Source organism: Ambystoma mexicanum, chromosome 10, assembly GCF_040938575.1.
Source record: "Ambystoma mexicanum isolate Mex_15411 chromosome 10, UKY_AmexF1_1, whole genome shotgun sequence".
Lineage (NCBI taxonomy): Eukaryota > Metazoa > Chordata > Amphibia > Caudata > Ambystomatidae > Ambystoma > Ambystoma mexicanum.
In genome coordinates, this window is record NC_090932.1 from 1,281,166,772 (window position 1) to 1,281,189,709 (window position 22,938).

Consider the following 22,938-nt stretch of genomic DNA (forward strand, 5'->3'; position numbering starts at 1 on the left):
ATTATCCAAGTCGCATTTTACTGCTAGAGGTAAACACCCTGGTTCTTGTTACTGCACTCCTGTTCATTGATTTACTTGAGATTTCTTTCCCTATGGATTTGTCATCGGAGGGCTCTTCCTGTTCTTTTCCTTAGATGAGATCGGAGGAGACCGCAGACCTGCTGGCAGAGAAGGCTCAGATTACAGAAGAGGAGGCAAAGCTCCTTGCTCAGAAGGCAGCAGAGGCAGAACAAGAGATACAAAGGATCAAGGCCACAGCTATACGAACAGAGGATGAGAAGCGGCTGATGGAACAGAAAATGCTAGAGACTGAAGTGCTGGCTCTTAAAATGGCAGAAGAGTCTGAGAGGAGGTCAGTGTTCATCTGATGTTTCCCTTCCTTCCTTAAGTGCATATTGGGCAAGATTGTATGCAGTACCCTTTGGGTGCACTACAACAACCCTGACCTCCTGGCTATATAAACCCAACTTTTGGTATAAGTCTGTACTACACAGGTTGGTAGTGTTGAGCAGCCAGGCCTATCTCAAGAGGGGTCTATGTGAGCTGTAGGGGAGTTACACAGAGATTCACAGTGACAAGTATTCAAATAAACTCTTACACACAAGGTTTCTTGATTAAACAATGATTAATTTATTTAACAGTCAGAGTAAGCCTACTTCAGAAGGGGGCAAGATAATAGTAACACACAAATACACTCCAACATACACTCTTAATATTTCAAAATCAGTAAGTACCCTTTTGGGATGGAACACATAAACTGCCTACACCCTCAGGTGACTTTAGTAACTAGGACACTGTGGACATTAATATACTACGTTTGGCATTTAGAATCAGATTTATGTTTGTCAAAGAGAGGTTACTATGACAAAACAAGAGATCTCTCAAATATTATCAAAGTAGGTAAGTACTTTTGTAAATCCCCCAATGCAATTTTAGTTAACCCCTTCCTGGAAGGAAGACAAAACACACTAACAGAGGGAAGAAGAGTCATTCAGGGAGCCAGGCTAGGCCAAAGTCAATTGGGCAAAAGTCTAGGTGAGCTGAAGCACTTCTCAGAGTAGGTAAAAGTCTTGCACAATGGTTTAGAAGTCTTTGTAGGAAAGAAGAATTCAAAGTAGGGCCACAAGCTGTTTAGGCTTGTGAAGTAAAGAAGCTATCAGCAACTCTACAGAGCAACCACAACAAGTCTCATCAACAGAGAACACGTGCAGTTATACAACAAGAGGTAAGTTCTCTCAGACTGTACAGTACCTTTAGGTTGAAGAAATGTGCAGCAGATGGCTTCTGTGCCTGTGCAGCTCTGCAGATCCTGGTGTTCCTGGGCCTCAGTCATTTGGACAAGATGGAGGACTTCTGGGGACTCCTGCACTGCAATAGGACGGTCACCGACCGCAATCGGCAATCTTCAAACAAGTGGCACTTTGGTGTTTCAGCTCCTCGCGTCTACCGCAAATAGCAACACTCCCGTTCCTGGCTGTCAAGATGGGCTTTCCTTGCATCTAGAGTCCTGCACTCTGTTGAGGTGGCTCAGTCCTGCTTGTTGGGAGTCCGGAGGATCTTCCTGGAGCTCTTGGCAGGCTTAAAAGCAACACACACGATCTGGTGTTCCTCTCCCTGGCTATTCGGTTCCAGCAGCAACTGCAGTGGATTTCAACCAGCTCTGAGAGGATGTCCAGGTGGCTTACTTTGGAGTTGAGTGGTCCCACCAACTCAAGGGGAGAAGTCGTCTTTGCAGGGCTTCTCTAGTCGAAATGAAGTTGGAGTTTCAGCACAGCAGCAGGGCTTCACTGGGCAAACCAACGGTCCAGGAGTTGCAGCAGGCGTCCTCTTCAAGTTCTTCTTCGGATTCCAAGCTATAAATCCTCACCTTTTATGCAGGTTTCTCCCATTCATTCCAGCCCAGCTGCCAGTCACCCAGCAGGGTGGCTGTCCTTGCAGGACAGCCAGCCAGCCGGCCGTTCACCCGAGAGTGCATTCCTGTCTCCTAGGAGACTAAGCACAGGGAGTTTCGGGCACCTCCCTCCCTCCCTGCCCCCGCCAGACACCCTGGAGCCATAGGCGGGCTTCACTCGTGAATCCCGCCAAAGGCAAAGGGACCAAACCTGGTTTGGCACACAATCGCAAGAAGGACCTTTTCAAGAAGAAATGGCGAAAAAAGACCAGGGCCATTTTGACAAAAATGGCACCCATGGAAGCACACCACAGTAGTTAAAAGTAAACCACTGCCACCAGCCATTCATCGAGGAAAGGGTAACATAAAAATGTTACACGAGAAGCTAGACAAAGGGGATACTAAGTAACCCTTCCAGCAAGTAGTGTGTGTTGCGTCTAGAAAGTTACAAATGTAAGTAAAGTACATTTCACTTTACTGCTCTTGGAAACAGTAGTTTATCCAAGAGAAGGTATTTAAACCTTTGGGAAATCTGGAAGACTTCCCTGTGCCACTGCTCTGAAGGTGCTGTGTGACACAATGCAAAATGGAGTTTATCAGACTCCACAACCAAAAGAAACAGAGTTCAAAATCACATTAAAATACATGAGAGAGTGGGGGGGGGGGGATGGGTCTCACTCTCTACAGGCAAAAAATCAAGTCCTCAAAATCCAGCAAAGTTGCTGGGGGTCTCTAAGGTAGAGAGGAATTGGCACATTTCTGAGAATTCTTCCTAACAGTGCATGCTCTTAAACACACTTGCTCAACCAGCCATATGTATGTGACTGTAATTCAAAGTTTTAGGGTGGGGTATGAAGAATGGGAATTGAGTATGCTCGTTTGTTCAAGGAAGTGAAAGTAGTCCCTCCTCTGACAACCTTCCTTTTTTCTGCTCCATTTCTTGCCTTCCATTTCTAGGACGAGGCCTTCTTGCAGATGTCCTTTTTCATTTCCCCGTCACTTCTAAATTTTCACCCTTTACTGCAATGCTTGTCAGCTTAAGTAAAATATCTGATGCTTTTAGGGCAAAGGAAGCGGAGCAGCTGAGGCAAGACCTTCAGGAAGCACGTGATGCAGAACGCCATGCGAAGCAAAAGCTCATGGAGGTTAGCAGCAAAACTGCATTCATGGTGAGTGAAATGAATGGGGGTGTGTCAACCTCGGGCATGAAGGGTATTTTTTGGTAAATAGGAAGGCTTATTTGTGTGATCAGTAAAAGAAACGGTAGCACACGTAGAGTGGGACGGAATATGTACGTTTATAGTCCTTTATCACACTGCATTTGTAGTTTTAGTGTTGTCACTAGTAAGTTTGTCGTTCCACCTTAACGTTGTGTTTCAAATGCCTTCACTCCTGATGTTTTATTAAGTCAAATCTTCTTCTATAGTTTCAAGTGTTGCTCTCCAGGCGTAATTGACATATTCATCAGTTCTTAAATGTGACTTTTGATGCTCTGCTTAACTGTTATGTTTGGTCTTGCTGTGTTCTACTGATATAGTTTAGTTTTTTTTTTCTCCTTCCTAAGCAATCTTTCAATGTTCCTTTATTCCTTTGTGGACACTTCACTGTTAGGACTGTTTGTTGCTGCATGTTCAATGTTGTCATTCACACATGTCCATGGCATATTAATAATTTTTGTTTCCATGTGTTTACTTTAGATGATGTTCTAGGTGTCATTTTAATGATGTAAAACCTAAAGTTCGTCTATAGCTTCCTGTCGACCCCCCACACCCATTTTTGTTTGAAATTGAGTTATTCTGCCTTCTGGTTCTAGTTTCATTCTTTTTACTACTTTGCACCGTTGGGGAAGCATACCACTGGAACTAGACTTTAATTTATATATTGGATTATAATTATTATTTTTTTATAACGCTCTTAATAAGACTTTGGTTTCGAAGCGCGGATCTGGGATTCAAACCTCTGTTGCTCTGCGTGGTCTTGCTTCCAGGACCAGCACATGTCCCTGTGCTATCCTGATTTCACTGTTACCATGGTATGAGTTTGTCTTAGTGTTCTTTTGTATTGATGTAGGCTGTGCAATGCCTTTAAAGGATAGTTCCGGGACTTTTTTTTTATTGTCCCTACGGGTCGGCCATGTGTTTGTAAGCATAAATCGGTAGATCGTAGGAAACTTTCCTATGGACCTTACCCGACTTTTCGCCCATTATCGCACTCGAAATCAGCCTCCATTTTGTGATAATCCTATCATTCCGCCGCATCGACCTGGCTCACCTGCCTTTGCGGCACTAAATCAAATCCCCCTCCCCTGAGCCTGACATCAGCAGACGCGTACTGCCCATTTCAAGCACGTCTCGTGTCAACAATCGCTGCGCCTCAGCTATTGACGTGTTGCCATGGAAATGGCAGGACGCCTCTTTCCCCAATAAGTATAAACAGACCGTTTCACAACACACAGCAGCAGATTTTCGATTCCATTCCTCTCTCTGTGTTACTTTGAGTATTCTGTGACTCGTTTCAGTGCTCTGGTCAGCTACCTTCGCCGCTTGTAGCCCGTGTGAACACCTGTACCATCTCTGTAAATTATTTTACTATCTTTACCGCACAATGGCCACAATAATGCCGTATATGTACGAGCCCGAGTACACCGAGGAGGAACTACTGGAAAGGCAAGCACGCGAAAACGATGGGGATTCGGATGGCAGTTGGGAGGACCAGTCAACGGATGAAGAGCCTGGACCATGTCGCATGGACGGCGTCTCCACCTGGTGCACGTGCAATCGGTGCGAGCTAATGCCAACTGAGGAGGAGAACTGCTGCTGCCGTGAAAATTCCGGGTGCTTGGCCTACATTTCGGAAAGCGAGCAAAGTCTGCAGGAAGGCGAGCAAAGTCCGCAATGCATCACCGAGCTGCCAGAGTTCAGGGAAGCCTGCCTCTCACGGACAGTGTTGAGGATGATGATGGTGCTTATGCACGAACTTCGTGGCACTGTTCGTCCGCGTAATCCGAGTAACGAGTAAGTATACTCTGTTTGTGATGTCAGTGATGCCACCACTATTTCATGGTCGTCTCCCACATATAAAATTACATTTACATATCATTCGAACGCATGTAAATTGGTTCCATATAGTGCATTTTCTAGATATAATTTTTTTCTAAGGAAAATGACATGTGTTACCTGAATCGACATTGATAAGAAAGTTTGGTCAGTTTAATACAGTTTGCATCTTTTTTTTTCACAGGTGGTACAGGCTGGTGGCCTATCGTTGCTTCACTTGGTGGCTTCACGGGAGGCTCGGACACCGCGTTCGGAGAGTAATACCTGCCTGTGCGGTACTTGCCATTAGACAACATTTCCCCAGTGACAGTGGACAATACCGCAGATTTTCCCTCGATGTGCTGCAACCTCAACTTTACAATGTGTAATGTTTATTATTTATGTTTAACTAAAATCTAAAATAAAGCCCAACATATATTTTAGCAATGGTTGTTTTGATTTTTTAAATGAATCTAGTGTGTCTCCGTTGAATAGCCTTCCAGTGCCTTGTCTTGTCACACCACATGTCTCCGGCCAGCATCCTCCCTCACGCTGGCCGCACACCTTCAATCCACATAACCGTTGAACCCATATATGCAGCAGTCATACATATATTATTTTGTGGGTTGGCATCAAGTGTTGGCAATAAAAAGCTGTTGGATTTTATTGATACAAAACATGGTTATAGGTAAATAATAAATATGGTTGATCATAATAAATCCTCTTTTTGGGCACCGGGTACAGAGATGACCCCCATATATTCTCCTGGGAGGGTGAGGTATTTATAAACTCACCCCCCTGCCTTCCATGTAGTAGATCCTGCAGCCATCCTCTTACATTCAGTTAGATGGCCTCTCCTTGGTGAGGCCCTGCGGCAAACGGGTCTTGTCTGCACGACCACCGCCCCGATCCACCCCCCCCGCCCTATCAAAGGCAGTTCGCACCGGGGTACTTGCGCTGCTGGCAAGTGGAGCTGTCAGGGAGCGATAAAGGCCAAGAGGTGCCAAAGACCATGTACACTTCAAAGTGGTCTATAGAGCATGGGTTGTTGTTCCCATGTCTACCTCCAGACCCCGTGTCTCCTGCCAAGCATCCCCCCTCACGCTGGACGGCCCCCTGCAATCCACATAAGTGTGTCTCCATTCACGAGTCTTCCTGTGTCTTGTCTGCACGACCACCGCCCCGATCCACCCCCCCGCCCTATCAAAGGCAGTTCGCACCGGGGTACTTGTGCTGGCAAGTGGAGCTGTCAGGGAGCGATAAAGGCCAAGAGGTGCCAAAGACCATGTACACTTCAAAGTGGTCTATAGAGCATGGGTTGTTGTTCCCATGTCTACCTCCAGACCCCGTGTCTCCTGCCAAGCATCCCCCCTCACGCTGGACGGCCCCCTGCAATCCACATAAGTGTGTCTCCATTCACAAGTCTTCCTGTGTCTTGTCTGCACGACCACCGCCCCGATCCACCCCCCCGCCCTATCAAAGGCAGTTCGCACCGGGGTACTTGTGCTGGCAAGTGGAGCTGTCAGGGAGCGATAAAGGCCAAGAGGTGCCAAAGACCATGTACACTTCAAAGTGGTCTATAGAGCATGGGTTGTTGTTCCCATGTCTACCTCCAGACCCCGTGTCTCCTGCCAAGCATCCCCCCTCACGCTGGACGGCCCCCTGCAATCCACATAAGTGTGTCTCCATTCACGAGTCTTCCTGTGTCTTGTCTGCACGACCACCGCCCCGATCCACCCCCCCGCCCTATCAAAGGCAGTTCGCACCGGGGTACTTGCGCTGCTGGCAAGTGGAGCTGTCAGGGAGCGATAAAGGCCAAGAGGTGCCAAAGACCATGTACACTTCAAAGTGGTCTATAGAGCATGGGTTGTTGTTCCCATGTCTACCTCCAGACCCCGTGTCTCCTGCCAAGCATCCCCCCTCACGCTGGACGGCCCCCTGCAATCCACATAAGTGTGTCTCCATTCACGAGTCTTCCTGTGTCTTGTCTGCACGACCACCGCCCCGATCCACCCCCCCGCCCTATCAAAGGCAGTTCGCACCGGGGTACTTGTGCTGGCAAGTGGAGCTGTCAGGGAGCGATAAAGGCCAAGAGGTGCCAAAGACCATGTACACTTCAAAGTGGTCTATAGAGCATGGGTTGTTGTTCCCATGTCTACCTCCAGACCCTGTGTCTCCTGCCAAGCATCCCCCCTCACGCTGGACGGCCCCCTGCAGACCGCATAATGCCACGACATATACACGTCATTCATTCACAAACACACCCCTGTTTCGAATTCTTTATAACCCACTTCATATTTCTAATGAGAACTTCTTTGCGCTTTGCTAGTCAACCCGTGAAGGTGCTGGTTATCTGCTCTTCGTCTCTGTGAACTTCCGTGACCACTTTGAGCAAACTCGTCAGTTTGCAACCTGTGAACTGCTCCCTGTTCTACGACAAGAAACTACTCTGATCCCTGCATCTAACTGTTTGTTCGTCAAGGTAAGTCCATGTACCATAATCATTTTGCGTCCAATTTTTTAATTTATATCTATTTGCTAGTAGTCATCAAATTGCATCCATGTTTTCTTTTCGTTCACGACAGTACATGCAAGGAACTAGTCACATGTTCTGAGTTTAGTCAAATTACTTTTTCTATTTTTTGAAAGTTATTGAAATACTTATCCGCATGTGAATAACGTGTATAGTTCCAAGAACCAAAACGGACCTTGCATTGAACCTTTTATGTGTCATTTAATGTTTTAACACATTGGTATTCATAGAGAATTGTTGATCTTTACTTTTCAGAACTTTCCATAATGCCTGCCTGTTCCATTGGCGGTTGCCCTTCGAAGACCCATAACAAATCTGAAGATACTATAATGCATGTTTTCCCTAAGACAATAGATCAGATAAGAGAATGGGTCCGATATTGCGGATATCCAGCCTCTGAGCTAGAAAGTAGAGTCCTTGAAGTCTTTGCGGACAAGAGGGGTGATCGATACCGCATCTGCAGCAGGCACTTTAGCCCAGACATGTACTCCACATCATTGCTAATAAAGAAGAAAACACCGCGAGCGAGGCGAAAATTGCTCTCAACCGCTATTCCCACTCTATTCGTCCACATCCCTCCACTGGTGAGTCAAGTTTACGTATTTGTCTCTCGGCCTTGCGGTAGTGTGTAGCATTAGCTAACAATAATTTCCCCATTTATGTATCCACTCAATATGAAGGCGGAAGATTCTCCATCCGTGTCGTTATTGCAGTCATCAGCCACTTCAAGCGCCTATCGGGTAATCTTACTTAGCTATTCTGACACTGACTTGTTTTAGGCATGTAAATCAATAGTTTTAATTGATCGTGTAATCATTTTACCTAATGGTACACCACAGTACTCGTCCTCTAGTCTTTGTTTTCAGTTATAATTATTGTTATCCAAAATAATGCAAGTACTGTCTTTCAGGGAGATGCTGAGGAGTCCAACGCATTGACGACAACCGTAGATGTCACTCAGATGCTCGAGGTACGTTTCCGGACAGTTCCATCGATGGAGATCATCAGATCTTGCATTCTTGTAGCGTGATTGTTACACACAATGTTTCTTTCGTTTTTAGCCATTGGTATGTCCTTCTGTCGTCGCCCTCCTATGTGTCTTCTTTTTTCAATATTGTGTTCATTACTAATGAAAGTCCTATGTTTCAGGGAGTCGATGGAGCATTAGTCCAAGAAGAAGGGGGAGCATGCAGTTACGGGTCGGCGCAACAGCTTGCAGAAGTGTGCACCGCAGTTACAGCGTCCCTTGATGTTCTTATGCATTTCGAGGTATGGATACTGACAGATCAATCATGCGAGATCAAATGACGTGATTACATCCGCTATACTTCCTTCTTTATTAACGCAAGTACTATGTTTCAGGGAGCTGACGGAGCTTCTTCAACAAGAACATCACCCCTAGTAGTTGATGCAGATCTCTGGGTGGTGACACTTCCAACGATGGAGCAAATCGAATCATATTTAGATATCCATTATTTATTTTAGACAACTGATCATTTGTGCAGGTCTATTTAGATGAGCCGTTGACGCCTGCAGAAAGTTTATGTTCTTTTAAACAAAATAGAAAACCATACTAATGCAATTACTGTGTTTCAGGGAGTTACTGAAGCATCATCTTCAATAATATCATCAATGGAAGTCTATGCGGAGCCCGAGGTATGGATCTTGACAGTTCAATCTAACTAGATCAACAATGCGTGAACTATTGTCGTTTGAATGTTCTACACAATGCGTTCATTCGTGTTTTGCTATTGAGATGTACGTATGGGTATTGGTCCCCAAGTACATTTTGTGTTTTCAATATTATTATACATACTAATGAAAGTTCTATGTTTCAGGGAGTCGATGGAGCCTCAGTGAGTGATGGATGTGCTTATCATGAAAATATAGTCGTTGCAGCGCGAGAGGAAGTGGAGACATGCACACACGAGTCGGAGCAACAGCGTCCAGATGTTGAAGTTCGAGGCAAGAAAGTTTCAAAGAAAAGAAAGCAAAAGAAGGTTAGTGTCCTGGTCACTATATTATGTTGTCTTTCACTGTCAATAGTTCAATACTGTAAGTTGTGTTTAAACTGAACATCCCTTTTCTAATCTGTCCTCTAGTTGCGAGTGGGTGTAAGAACTAGATCTACACAGACAGTGAAGCGAACGAGAGATGTTGCTTGTCAAACCTTTTGGCAGGGACTTGAGACTGGAGATGCATCGTGCCAATGGGAAGAATATGAAGTGATTGACAACGGAGCTATACCACCACCAGCCATTGATAGTGAATGTCCTCCTGGTAGTTTGGATGCAGTCGGAGATCAATTCACAGAATCCACACCCGCAAAAAATAAGAGCACGCGAAAGTTGAAGACATTGTTTTTTTCTCCCATCTCCGGACAAGGAACAGATGTTGCAATGGAAGAGAATGAAGTGGACGACAATGAAACACCATCAATATCACTCAGCATAGCGGAAGACGATATCAGAGATTGTACCTTTCATGCGAGTGACATGTCCTCAACGTTACAGGCCGAACCAGCTGGGATGCAGAGTGACAGTATAAGGAAAGAGGCCAAATTCATTGTATTCGATAGCTGTTTGATGGATATTATTACGATGATGAAATGTGGGCATTGGGTTGGTGGGGAAGTATGTGGGGAGCCATTGATTAATGTGACTCGTGCAATTCGAGGCACTAACCTTAAAATACATGCCACCTGTACACAATATCATCCGTTCGCATGGTCTGCACAACCCATGCTGGGGCAACTGCCAGCAGGCAATCTACTTTGTGCAGCGGCCGCACTTTTTAGTGGTTCAAGTTTTAAAAAGTTACAGTATTTCTTTCAGTTTGTGGGAATCCATTTCATTGCGAAAAGTCAGTTCTACAAATACCAAACCGATTATCTATTTCCAGCCATCAGCGAAGCTTGGAGAATGGAAAAAATGTCAATGGAAAGTACATTCGCGGGCAAACGCTTCAGGCTAGCCGGTGATGGACAGTGCGACAGCCCAGGATTTTCAGCCAAGTACTGCACCTACCACTTTCAGGACATGGAAAGTAAGAAAATTGTGAGTTCGGTGGTCGTGAAGGTGTCACAAAGTACATCCTCAGTGGCCATGGAGAAAGTTGGCTTTGTAGCATCATTGCAAGAACTACAATCGCAGGGAATGGTGATCGACCTGATAGCCACGGACAGACACGTTTCAATTGCCAAGACAATGAGAGAAGAGTACAAAAATATAAATCACCAATTTGACGTTTGGCATCTTGCAAAATCAATCAATAAAAAATTGTCGGCTGCAGGTAAAAAAAAAGAATTGCAAGGTATTTCACAGTGGTCCAAGTCAATCAGCAACCATCTTTGGTGGAGCTCAAAAACATGTGAAGGGTCGTTGGAAATTCTACTGGAAAAATGGCGGTCAGTAATGTTGCACTGTAGCAACGTACATCGATGGTCGACAAATGAACATTTCCACAAATGTGAACATGGCCATTTGTCCACAGAGGAGGCACGGAAGAAGAAGTGGTTGATTCCTTCATCACCCACTCACAAGGCCATTGAAAAGATTGTATTTGATAAAACTATAACAAAAGCTTTGAGGGGACTCACGGAATTCTGCCACACAGGAGATTTGGAGGTGTTCCACAATATGTGCCTCAAGTACAGGCCCAAAAGATTGCATTTTGGCATGGAAGGCATGATAAATCGGACTCTTTTAGCGGTCTTGGCACATAACCATAATGTTGGCCGTCAACAAAGTAGGACGACCGGAACTTTAGGGACGCTTCGCTACAATAAGGCCTTCACTAAAAGAAGTAAACAATGGGTGATCAAACCAGTGTTTGAGGATATGCAATATGAGTTTATTGAGAGACTTATCGTAGATGTCCTCGATAGGCACATACATGGAGTGGTGAACGAACCTATGCAGGGGACAACTGCATTGCCACCCAACATTGCCTCTGTTCCATGTCCACCTAAAGCAGAGCTCATTGAGAAATACACATCACGGTTTAAATGATTGTAATTTGATTGTCTGTTCTCTCGAGTCTCCTCATGTTGCAGGCCCATTGCAATTAAACCAAACAGTAATATAAATCATTTTTACAAAAATTATAGAATGTTTCCGTATTACAAACACATGGCCGACCCATAGGGACAATAAAAAAAAAAGGCACGCAGACAAGATGTCCCTAAAACTAACTGCAGCTAACTAGAAATGTGTGCTCGCTCAAAGTGAAGGTCAGCGGCTTTGATGTTTTGCTCGGGTGGCGGAACGGCCCACGACCCAATATAAGGTTCTATTGTGATTTGACCTTGACAGGCCGGGACCATCCTGAAAGACTAAGAAAAGATAATGAATAAAATTTCAGAAACGAAACGATGAGCCACGTTCATTAGAAGAAGTAACGTCGGCAAAGAAGGAGTGGTGTTTCGGGTCTGCCCTACACAGAGACACAATGGAAAATGCAAATATAATGTAAGTAACTTTTGATGAGTTTATACCGCAATTTCATTACTATATAGTGGCTTTAAAGACGGGTTCAGTTGTACTTGTTCGTTCTATGTGGCATATTGTTTTCTACCGCGCACTATCTTGAGGAGAAACATCTGCTTTTACTGAAGCACCTCAAAACCTTCCTCTTTGCTTCTGCTTTCTCTCTCCCTCTCCCCTGCTACAACTGGTCCACTGTCTGCGACCTCAGTCCTGGGCCCTTCCACTCTCCACCTGCACTGCCTCCCTGTCAACCCCTGCACTGGGGGACTGTCTCAGTATCCTACAGCCCCCCCTTCCCAGCACTTGTTCTGCACTTACCTTGCACTTGCCACCAGCTGGCCCTATTTATTTATTATTTTATGCTACTTACCTTGTACTCCACTCCCCCCCCCCTCCATGCCTCGCCACGCCTTTAAACACTTGTGTACACCCAGTAGCGCTGTCCTCGCTATGAAATGAATAATTTTAATAAGGATCTGATGGTGAGACTAATTTCATTTTTTATGTTTTTAGGTACATCATTCACTACTGTCTGTGTCACGAGTACCAGACACCGGCGGACGGCTTCTACAGCCGCCAGTTGCTTCTCCGCGTGAACAACGTTACCACCCTGACCATTTTATGGGACGATCGCCAAGTACAAGTATGCCCTTACGCGGTACTAACGGTTAGATGCAACATACCTACCGTTGTGGTGGCCTAGTGCCTCGTTGTTGGAACAGCCATGCGATTATCAGTGCGACCGAAGAGCTTATTTTTATCGTAAACCAACACCCTGTGTACTGCACACGAACATCGCTTCCCTCAAGACGAACTAATTTGGATCGAGAGCAAAGAAAAATGCAAATCGCTGAATATTCTCTAAACATTTGATGTCCAATAAACGTACTTTGCCAAATGTACAATCTTGCCGTTTGCTTTTAAACCACGGTTTCACATTCCGAATTGTGGCGCTGTATTGTGAGATGCTCTAAGACCCTGTGTACAGCAAAGGACCATCGCGTTCCTCAATACGAACTTTTTGGAACATGAGCAAATAAAAATGCAAATCGCTGAATATTCTCTAAACATTTGATGTCAAATAAATGTACTTTACCACATTTACAATCTTGCGGTTTGATTTCAAAGTACAGTTTCATATTCCGAATTGTGGCGCGCTGTATTGTGAGCTGATCTGTGTTGATTTCCGGGGTCTGTGTGGAGTCGCGTAGAAGACGCCTGGGCGCGTTTGCCTACGCAGCTCAGTCACGTCACGGATAGAGGCGGGGAATATGAATGTTTTGATAAAGTCTGTTTCAGGGGCGGGGGATTTGATTTAGTGCCGCAAAGGCAGGTGAGCCAGGTCGATGCGGCGGAATGATAGGATTATCACAAAATGGAGGCTGATTTCGAGTGCGATAATGGGCGAAAAGTCGGGTAAGGTCCATAGGAAAGTTTCCTACGATCTACCGATTTATGCTTACAAACACATGGCCGACCCGTAGGGACAATAAAAAAAAAGTCCCGGAACTATCCTTTAATTTAATAAATGGTGTGCTTATAGTTTTAGAGTTACTCCTTTGGTGTAGTTCACTGTTGCTTCCTCTGCCATTTCTTAGGCTCCTGCTCTGAGAACCTGGCTCCTCTGTGTTAGGCAGAAACCTGTGCACTTCCCTCTGGGACCACTGCAAAAGATTTAGGACTACAGGTGTTTGGCAGTAAACCCACTTGGTAGCAGTCTGTACCACACAGATTCACTTGGTAGCTGTGGCTGAGCAGTCAGACTTCCCTCAAGAAGAGTTAGGCAGTATACAGAGTATTCACAATAGGTCAAGAGCACACGATAGAACAAGTAAACACTGACCAGGGCTTGGTGTAAAAGAGATATAATTATTTATTTAAAACCACATCTAGAAAAACACACAGGCACTAATAGTAACAATTCAAAAACACGGTCACTAAAAGATATACACTCCCTTAAAAGAATATTAGACAAGTCTTAAGTAAAGCCCCACTTATTTTCAGACAGCAGTGAGCGCTTGACGTAGATGGCACTCTAATAATTCGTTTTTTAAAAAGGGAGAGAAAAGCAGAGAACAACTTGAAACAGATCCCAACACTTTTGCAAGAACAGAACAAGAGTGGAAGGCAAAGTAAAACCGTGAATTCAGAGTCAGTAGGCCGGATCCGCTTTAAGAGGATCGAAACAAAATGTGTCCAAGGTCACACGGTTGCAGTGCACAAAAGTCTTGTAATGGTTCAAAAAGGAGTTGGATCAGAGAAAGGGACCCGTTAGAGGGTCAAGGCGGCCAGCCCAGTCCAGAAGGTTAAGGAGTTATTATTACCTTGTTGCAATCTTTAGAAAGGGAGGCCTGGCGGAAACGGTACCTCAAAGTGGTGAGAACGCTCCAGCGGGGGCAGTTGTTCCTGGCAGCGGGTGCAAGTCAGTGCTTCGTCTGGGGGAAGAGAGGATCTCGTCGTGGAGGAAGACAGGAGTCCGTTGCACTGCCAGGGAAGAAACCAGCCGCAGAGTTTCTCGGGTAAAAGGAGCGGTCCGGTGATTCGCGGTTCAGTGGTGAGTGGCTATCCGGCTGCCCGGGTGCTTGGCACGGGCAGTTCGACCACAAACCGGGCTGGGGTGCAAAGAAAGAAAGGTAAACTGGTTCTCCAGCATGGGGTCTGGAATGGATTCACATGCTCATGTATATTCCCCGTCGTCAGGCTGGGAATCCTCGGTAAAGAAAAAATCAGTCTCAGTTTCGTTTCTGATCTGTCTTTCGTAGTAGTAACCAATCGCTGATCTCTGCGTCATACTGACCACAGCCAATGACTGCCATCTCCCTAAGCCCCGCCTCTGGCAGCCATCTTCAGATTTGGTAGCACGTGAAGTGGCAGTATGACCAAGTGAAGAGCCGCAGAGGGGTAGGCTGGAGGGTTCGCATGTGAATCCATGCCAGACCCATGCTGGAGAACAACAGTTACAGCTAAGTAACTTGTTCCTTCTCCAGCATGGGGTCTGGCATGGATTCACCTGCTCATGAATATAAGAATACATAGCAGTACACACATGCACAACCACGGGAGGTGGCAAAGGCTCAACATTAAGCAATACAACAACTCAACATTAAGCATCTCTTACCTCCTCACCAGGCTCACCTTAAGCGAAAAGGTTGCGCAGCACTGCTTGGCCGACCCTGGACTCCTCCCTGGAATCCCGATCAACGCAGTAGAATCTCGTGAAGGTGTGCGTCGACCTCCACGTAGCAGCCCTGCAGATGTCCAGCAGGGGCACACCAGATAGGAACGCCGTAGTAGCAGCGATCGCTCTGGTCAAATGGGCTCTCGGACGGCCTGGCAGCGGTCGGTTAGCCAACCGGTGGCAGTGCATGATGCAGCCGGAGAGCCATCTGGAAATAGAAGACTTCAAGAGAGCCTTCCCTTGATTCACAGGTCCAAAGTTCACAAACAGCTGTGATGTCCTCCGAAAACTCTTCGTGCGGTCCACGTAGAACTTCAGCGCTCTAGCCACATCCAGCGAGTGCAAAGTCCTCTCGGCCGGCGACGAAGGAGACGGGAAGAAAACAGGTAACACCAGGGGCTCGTTAAGATGGAAGTCCGACGGCACCTTGGGCATAAAGGAGGGGTGCGTCCTAAGCACCACCCTCGAGGCATGGAAAGTCAAGTACGGTGCTTTGCAGGATAGGGCCTGGATCTCTCCCACTCGTCGTGCGGAGGTAATGGCCACCAGGAATGCAGTCTTCCACGATACAAACTTCATCAGTGCGGAGTTCATCGGCTCGAATGGGGGCCCCATGAGCCTAGTCAGCACCACGTTAAGTTCACGCCGGGGCCTTCACCGGCGGGAACGACCGGAACAGTCCTTTCATAAACTTTCATCAGTTGATGGGACCACAGGGACGTCCGTCCTGTGGTTCTGGTATATCTGGAGATCGCCGCCAGATGAATCTTAATGGAGGCATGGGCTAGCCCAGCCTTTCCCAGCGATAGCAGGTACGACAGCACCTGAGGGGCCGTAATCCGTAGGGGGTTGAACTTCTGTGCTCGGCACCAGATAGAGAACCTCTTCCACTTGTGACCGTAGCATTTGAGAGTCGAGGACGCCCTGGCCTTTGCAAGAACCTCTCTGCAGTCGGCCAGTATATCGTACCCTCCAAACTCTAGCGCTGCAGGAGCTAAGCCTGCAGGTTCAGCGACGCCGGGTCGTTGTGGAAGATGGCGCCTCCTTCTCTGGAGAGAAGATCCGCGTCCGCCGACAGCTTGATGGATGGGGACGTTGACCAGTCCAGAAGGTCCGGGAACCAGATCCTGCACCGGGACCTCTTGAGCTGGTTGATGAGTCGAAGCAGCAACGGCAACGGAGGGAACGCATACAGGTATAGGCCGTCCCAGGGGAACGAGAACGCATCGCCCATGCTTCTCGGCTGGGGAAACCTGCTGGCGAACCTCTGGCACTTCGAGTTCGTCGCTGTTGCAAACAGGTCGATTTGGGGTTTGCCCCATCGTCGGAAGAGTTGATCCACCTGATCCTGGCGCAGCTCCCACTCGTGACACGCGCGCAGCTCCCTGTTGAGCGAGTCGGCGATGGTGTTTCTTTCTCCTGCCAGGTGGAAGGGAACCAGGAACATCCCCTGGGCGACCGCCTAGTGCCACAGATCCTGTGCCTCCTTGGATAGGGCTGGGGATCTGGTACCTCCCTGCTTCCGTATGTAAAACATTGTCGTGGTGTTGTCTGTGAAGATCTGCACCACCTTGCCCTTGAGCGGCGGGAGGAACGATTTGAGAGCCCAGCACACGGCTCGGAGTTTCAGGATGTTGATGTGCAGGAGCTTCTCCTCCGGGAGCCAGAGGCCTCTTGCGTGGAGATCTCCGGTGTGGGCGCCCCAACCTTCCAGGGAAGCGTCCGTCGTCACCGTCTCCTGGTACCCCGGCGTCTGAAAGTCCTTGCCCGCCATGAGGTGCGCTCGAACGCCCCACCACTGAATCGCCCGCTGGAACACCTCGTTGAGGGGGACCCTGTCTTCGAAGGTGCCCGTCGCCTGCATCCAACGGGCGTCGAGAAATTCTTGAAGAGGGCGCATCCATAGTCTGCATAGGCGCACCAGGTAGATGCAAGAGGACATCATCCCCAGGAGGGACTTGATGGACCTCACCCTGGCCACGTCCGTAGCTAGCAGGCGCTGCACTTTGCCCAGAATGGTCTTCGTCCGTTCTTCCGACGGTCCTGCCAGGCGCCTCACTGTATCGAGCTTCGCTCCCAGAAACAGGGCCACCTGCGACGGCACCAGGTGGGACTTTGGGTAATTTATGGCGAATCCCAGGTCTGTGAGTAGCTGGACGGTCCTCGCAGTGTGTTCGACGGCGAGTTCCCTCGTCCTTGAGCGGATGAGCCAGTCGTCCAGGTAGGGGTAGACGTGAATCCCCTGCAGGCGCAGCCGCGCCGCCACAGGTGCTAGGCACTTGGTAAAGACCCTGGGGGCCGACTTCAATCCGAACGGCAGTGCTCTGAATTGGTAGTGGCGTCCCTGGATGACGAACCTGAGGAACTTTCGGTGACTTCTGAGGATGGGAACGTGGAAGTATGCATCCTCCAGGTCCAGCGACGATAGAAAGTCGCCTTCCTCCAGCTGTCCAAGCACGTGCTGGAGGGTGACCATCCTGAACTTTTGTGACCTGATGTATTTGTTCAAACGACGAAGGTCCAGGATGGGGCTCCAGCCGCCCGTCTTCTTCCTGACGAGGAAGTACCTTGAGTACACCCCAGAGCCCCGGAGCCTCTTTGGGACGGGCTCGATGGCGCCTTTCCTGAGCATCGTCCGTACTTCCAACAGCAGTTGCGGGACTTCCTGGCCACAGGTGGAATGTGAGGGCACTTCTTCAGGAATTCGATAGTGTCCTCTTGCCAGGGTATCCAGCACCCAACGATCGGTGGAGATGGACTTCCACACGCCGACGAACTTCGTCAGCCGGCCTCCCACCGGGGTGCTTCGGTGGGGGCCCGAGGCCACGGCCGGTTCAGTCCTGCTTGGAGGTGGTGGCCTTGCTGCCCTGGCCACCTTGCCGACGGCGGCGAGGCGCTCCCTGCTTGCCGCGACCCCTGTAGGCCTCCTGAGACGAGGAGCGTGCCGCCTGGCGGTAGGACGACGAGCCACCGCTGGATCCCTTGGAGGCCCCCTGTCTGCCTCCGGAGCTCCGAAAGGGCCGTCGTTGCTGAAGGGCTCCTAGGGCGCGGGCCGTCTCCGTGTCCGTCTTTATGGCTTGGAGGGATTCGTCCACCGCCTTCCCGAACAAGTTGCTGCCGTCGAACGACATGTCCAACACCCTGGTCTGGACGTCCTGACGGAAGTTGGTCGCCCGGAGCCAACCCCGTCGTCGTAGCCAGCTGGCGGAACCCGGTATCGGCAATATCGGTTACCACCGTTATGGCGTGGTCCGACGCCACCTCGCCTTCTTGAAGTATTTCCAGGGCCTCTGACCTCTTGTCGTCCGGTAGGAAGTCCAATATGGGGCCAGCTTAAACCAGAGCTCCCTGTCGTAACGGGCCACGATCGCCAGGGCGTTGGCCGCTTTGATCGTCGTCGCCGCCGATGAAATGACCCGTCGCCCCATGGCGTCCAACTTCTTTCCCTCGCCATCCAGAGGGGAATTCGACTTTGAGGCTCCTGACCCCGCCGCTTTCTTCTTCGCCGCCGCCGAGACGACCGAGTCTGGCATTGGCTGGGCCCTGAGGCACAGGGGAGCGGTCTCGGGGACCCGGTACTTCTTCTCGTACCAGTCCCGTTTGGCTGGTGCCGTGGAGGGGTTCTTGAGTACCGACAGGCCCTCCTCCTAGATGTCATCGATTAGAGGCACCGCGATGACAGTCTTCCTCTTGGCCTCCCGGCGCTGATAGAGGAAACCTTCCTTTTTCTGCTCCTCCAGGCAGAGCTGGAACAATTCGGACGCCCTGGCGATCATAGCATGGAATGAGCCAATCTCGTCGGGCGGAGATGCCCGTGCGACGGGAGACCCGTTCCGTCGCTGTCGCCCTCAGAACCCGTCGTCGAGCCCACCGCACCGTCATCTCCCGACTCGTGTGAGGATGAGGAGGGAACTGCAGGCCTTACAGGGGCGAGCGGAGGAGAGGGTTGGGTGCTCCGTCGCTTGTTCTGAAGACTTCCCGATGGGCCAGGTTGCGGGTCCTCCGGCCTGGGCCGTGGTAATCTCGTCCTTATCTCAGAGCATAAGGACTGGATCGCAAACACAATGGCCGCCAAGCTATCCTGAGGCCTAGGTTCAGGCTGCTCTTCCTCGCCATCGTCGTCCTCCTCGGTTATCTCCTGAGGATCTTCTTTGCGGGACCGAACCTTCTCGAATTGTACTTCGAGATTCCTCGCGACCTCGGTCAGTTCCCCCTCTGAGGCTGACTCCGAGCTCGAGGAGGCTACCGTGCCCCCCCCCCCTTGTTCCATCATGGGGGCCATGACGATGGGCTGAAAAGAGGATTACCTCGTTGGCGGCAGGGAAACTCTAGTCCCGGAGGCAGTCTCCGCTGGTGGGGTCTCTGCCGGCTTGGCCAGAGTCACTGCGATCGCCTCGATAGAGGCTTTTGCCTGCTGGGTAGGGGCCTTCACCACCTTAGGTGCGTCCTGGGCCTTCTCCTTAGGGGGAGGGGCGACGCCTCGCTCCCCCTCTCCCGAGATCGGACGGGGCTTCTCCCGAAGCTTACCCGGGGTCTCGGACTTCCTCTTCCCCAAACCGGAGCGCTGGCTCGTGGTTGACGGTTTCCCGGTGAAGGTGCCCCCTGCCTGGCGACCGAAGAGCCCGACCTTTCGGCGCTCCCGGAGCCAGCGGACTCGCGGCGCTTGGCCTGGTGTTGGGCCCCCGTCGCCGGGGCGCCCGCACAGGACTTAGAAGCCCGCTCGGACCCTTTCTTCTTCTTCTCACCTGTTGAGCCCTTCTCCAACCAGCTGGCGAGACGAGATCGACGGTCCCTCATGGTCCGCTCTGACAAGTTCTTGCAGAACTGGCAGTCCTTCTCTACATGAGTCTTGTCCCCATGAAGACAGTAGAGGCATCGCGAATGTTCGTCCTCCTTAAACACATTCTGCAGCCCGCATCCAGGGCAGCTGCGAAACAGCTTGGGTCCGGGTGACGAACTCGCGTCCTGGGCCATCTCGAAGTAGGCCGCAAATCTTCTGGAATCCTCCAAGAGGTTGATTCGACGAAATCTTCACCCTTGAGGGGCGTAGTAAAATCCTGCAATGGGTACCCGTTAACGGGAGTAGAAAGGGTGGAGCTTGAGGCTCGATTAACCGAAAAAATGTGAAAATTCACCTGAAAAAGCGTGAAACACGCAGTAAAAGCTCGAGAGCCAAGCACGAGGACTCCCAACACTTGAACGTGCTGTAAAAATCTGAAGATGGCTGCCAGAGGCGGGGCTTAGGGAGATGGCAGTCATTGGCTGTGGTCAGTATGACGCAGAGATCAGTGATTGGTTACTACTACGAAAGACAGATCAGAAACGAAACTGATACTGATTTTTTCTTTACCGAGGATTCCCAGCCTGACGACGGGGAATATTCATGAGCATGTGAATCCATGCCAGACCCATGCTGGAGAACAACAGTTACAGGTAAGTAACTTGTTCCTTGTGCCCACCATTCAGAGGAAGAAGCCTCTCCAGCCGGGAGATCTTCTCTGTCGTCGGGAAGTGATGAGTCGGTTCTGCAGGGCTCCACCGGTGGTGTCGTCGTGGTAGGTCGGCTCAGCTTCTCCCTCGTCGGATTCTCAGGTCCTGTGGCGACTTCTGAAGTTCCAGTCCCCAAAGCCCTGTGTTTATGCAGAAAACCCCCATTCACTCAGCCTAGCTGTCACTTAAACATGCTAAGTGGTGAGCCGGCCGGCTCACCACTTGGGACAATCACACAACAGTGTGACTTGAGTTACTAACTCAGTCCAGGGTGCCTAAACCCCCTCTCTCACCCCCTATGGTACCCAGACAGAGTGGCACCACTTTTGGAGGCTTCTGTGGAGAAGCCCGCCAAAAAGTAGAACAAAGGGCTCGACTTGGGGTGGAGTCACAGAAGAGAACACAAACGCCATTTTAGAATCGAGTCTTGGCAAAAAATACGAACCGGAGAATTAATATTAATTAAATAAACCGGCGGTATGTTCGAGGCTATGAGAATTAAATAATTAAAGTTGGTAGCCTCGAACAATGGGAAAATCCCATAGGGAAATATTTGCGGTCGAATATAAAAAGTAGTTTCCACTGCCACCAGCCAAATCTCGATCAGGGGGGACGGGGGGACGGAGACGTGCCCCCTCGACTAACAGACCCCGGGGCAATCAAATTGCCCCGACCAGTACATCCACAATATGATGGTTTGTACTGGTTTCTGTTAATAATTTGGGACTAGTAAAGCCAATGGTGACTTTACATGCCCTGGGAGACAGTAGTCAGTCCCAGGGTATGGAGTCTATGGGGGGGTGTCACTAAGACACCCCTGTGTTACTGCACTGAGGGTGCTGTGTAACACACATAGGAAAAACACATGAGACCCTATGGAGTAAAGGACCCCATAGCCCATAAAACACATTACCAGTCAAAGGAATACCATAAATCATGTCCAAGAGTGGGAGAAAGAGTCTCACTCTTGGCAGGAGGCAAAAACAAACTCCAGAAATCCAGCAAAGCTGCTGGGGGACTCACTAGGTTAGGAAATTCAGCCTCAAGAGAGAATTTTGTGGAACATTATGGTGGTGTTTAATAGGAATGCCTGTATTATGATTGTGGTTCTAGGTACGTTATCTCTTTGTTATCTGCATACTTGCATAATTTCTGGTTTATGGAAATATTGTGCAAGGTATGAAAAACTATTTGTATGAATTTCACATCCTTGTGGCTTTCATTACGGCAATGTTTATCCCCTTGGGAAGGAGGGGAAGATTTATGACAACCTTTGTCTGTAGTTTCTTCTGGGAATTCCTACGATGGAGCACAGTGACCTCTATCCACTGAACATGTATCCAAATTATTGTATCCTGTGTCCAATGGTTGTGCAGTGCTCCATTATTGCACAGGTAAATGTGCACGAAATGACACACACGTGCGCGCGCACACACACACACACACACACACACACACACACACACACACACACTCCCTTTCACACGCTCACTTTTCTTTGTGCAACTTTCCTTCCTTTGACATCCATGGAATCCCTAGCTATTTAGCTATGCTTTGTTTTGTAACGTGACTTTACAGGTAATTAGTGCCTTTTTGCTTTAATTGCCTTGCTGGACTGATCTATTTGGGGGCACTCATCTGACCATAAGGTTACCAGGGTAAAAAATACTGTTTTTTAATGTAGCACACATCACCCTGAGGTAAATGGCAACTTTTATTCTGTATCATCCATTTTACCTTTAGGTTGTGCCCAGAACAGGCTGATGGCAGTGAAGCATGTCCTACTTATTTATCCGTGCACCATCCCTTTTTTGGCACAAAGTGCCATTTTGAGGACCACATACTTGTGCTATTTGGTTAAAGTCCTGTCCTTTGGCCATCTTGTTCTTTTGCCTTCTTTCTGCCCTCTCATGTGTGGGAAAGCCATATGCACTGTTGCAGGATCCAGCTTGGATTCCCAGGCAAAGCGGTTTGTCCATGATTAGACAATCCTAACCGGTTTGTATGGTGCAGAATCTTACAATTAATAGGCCAGTGCATTCCCCATCTGAATTTTGGATCAGAGGGGGTGCAGGTGAGGCTGTAGCCATTCATGAGATCTTCCTCTAAAGCCAAGACCCTGACGAAGAGTCTACGATGAAGACACCGAAGATTGCTGCTACGTACACGCAGCAGTGCCAAAGCGAAGTAATCTCCCAATTAAGCCCTGTTGCTCTTGCTGCGAACACAAAGACCCCTCACCAGTTCTTTGACCCATGTACTGGTGCGACCAACCAGACCAGACTCCTGAATAAGAACCCTGCAACCAGAGGACATTCAAAGTG

General features: G+C 48.9%; 1 protein-coding gene across 3 annotated transcripts in view; it reads left to right on the top strand.

The window, feature by feature from the left end:
• NF2 (NF2, moesin-ezrin-radixin like (MERLIN) tumor suppressor) overlaps window positions 1-22,938 on the top strand; it is an 855,245-nt gene that overhangs the window by 522,729 nt on the left and 309,578 nt on the right. For all 3 annotated transcript variants that reach the window (XM_069619277.1, XM_069619276.1, XM_069619278.1), the window contains 2 exons: window positions 135-352; window positions 2,955-3,060. In XM_069619277.1, the coding sequence (XP_069475378.1) occupies window positions 135-352; window positions 2,955-3,060 (324 nt within the window). The remainder of the gene's footprint in view (window positions 1-134; window positions 353-2,954; window positions 3,061-22,938) is intronic.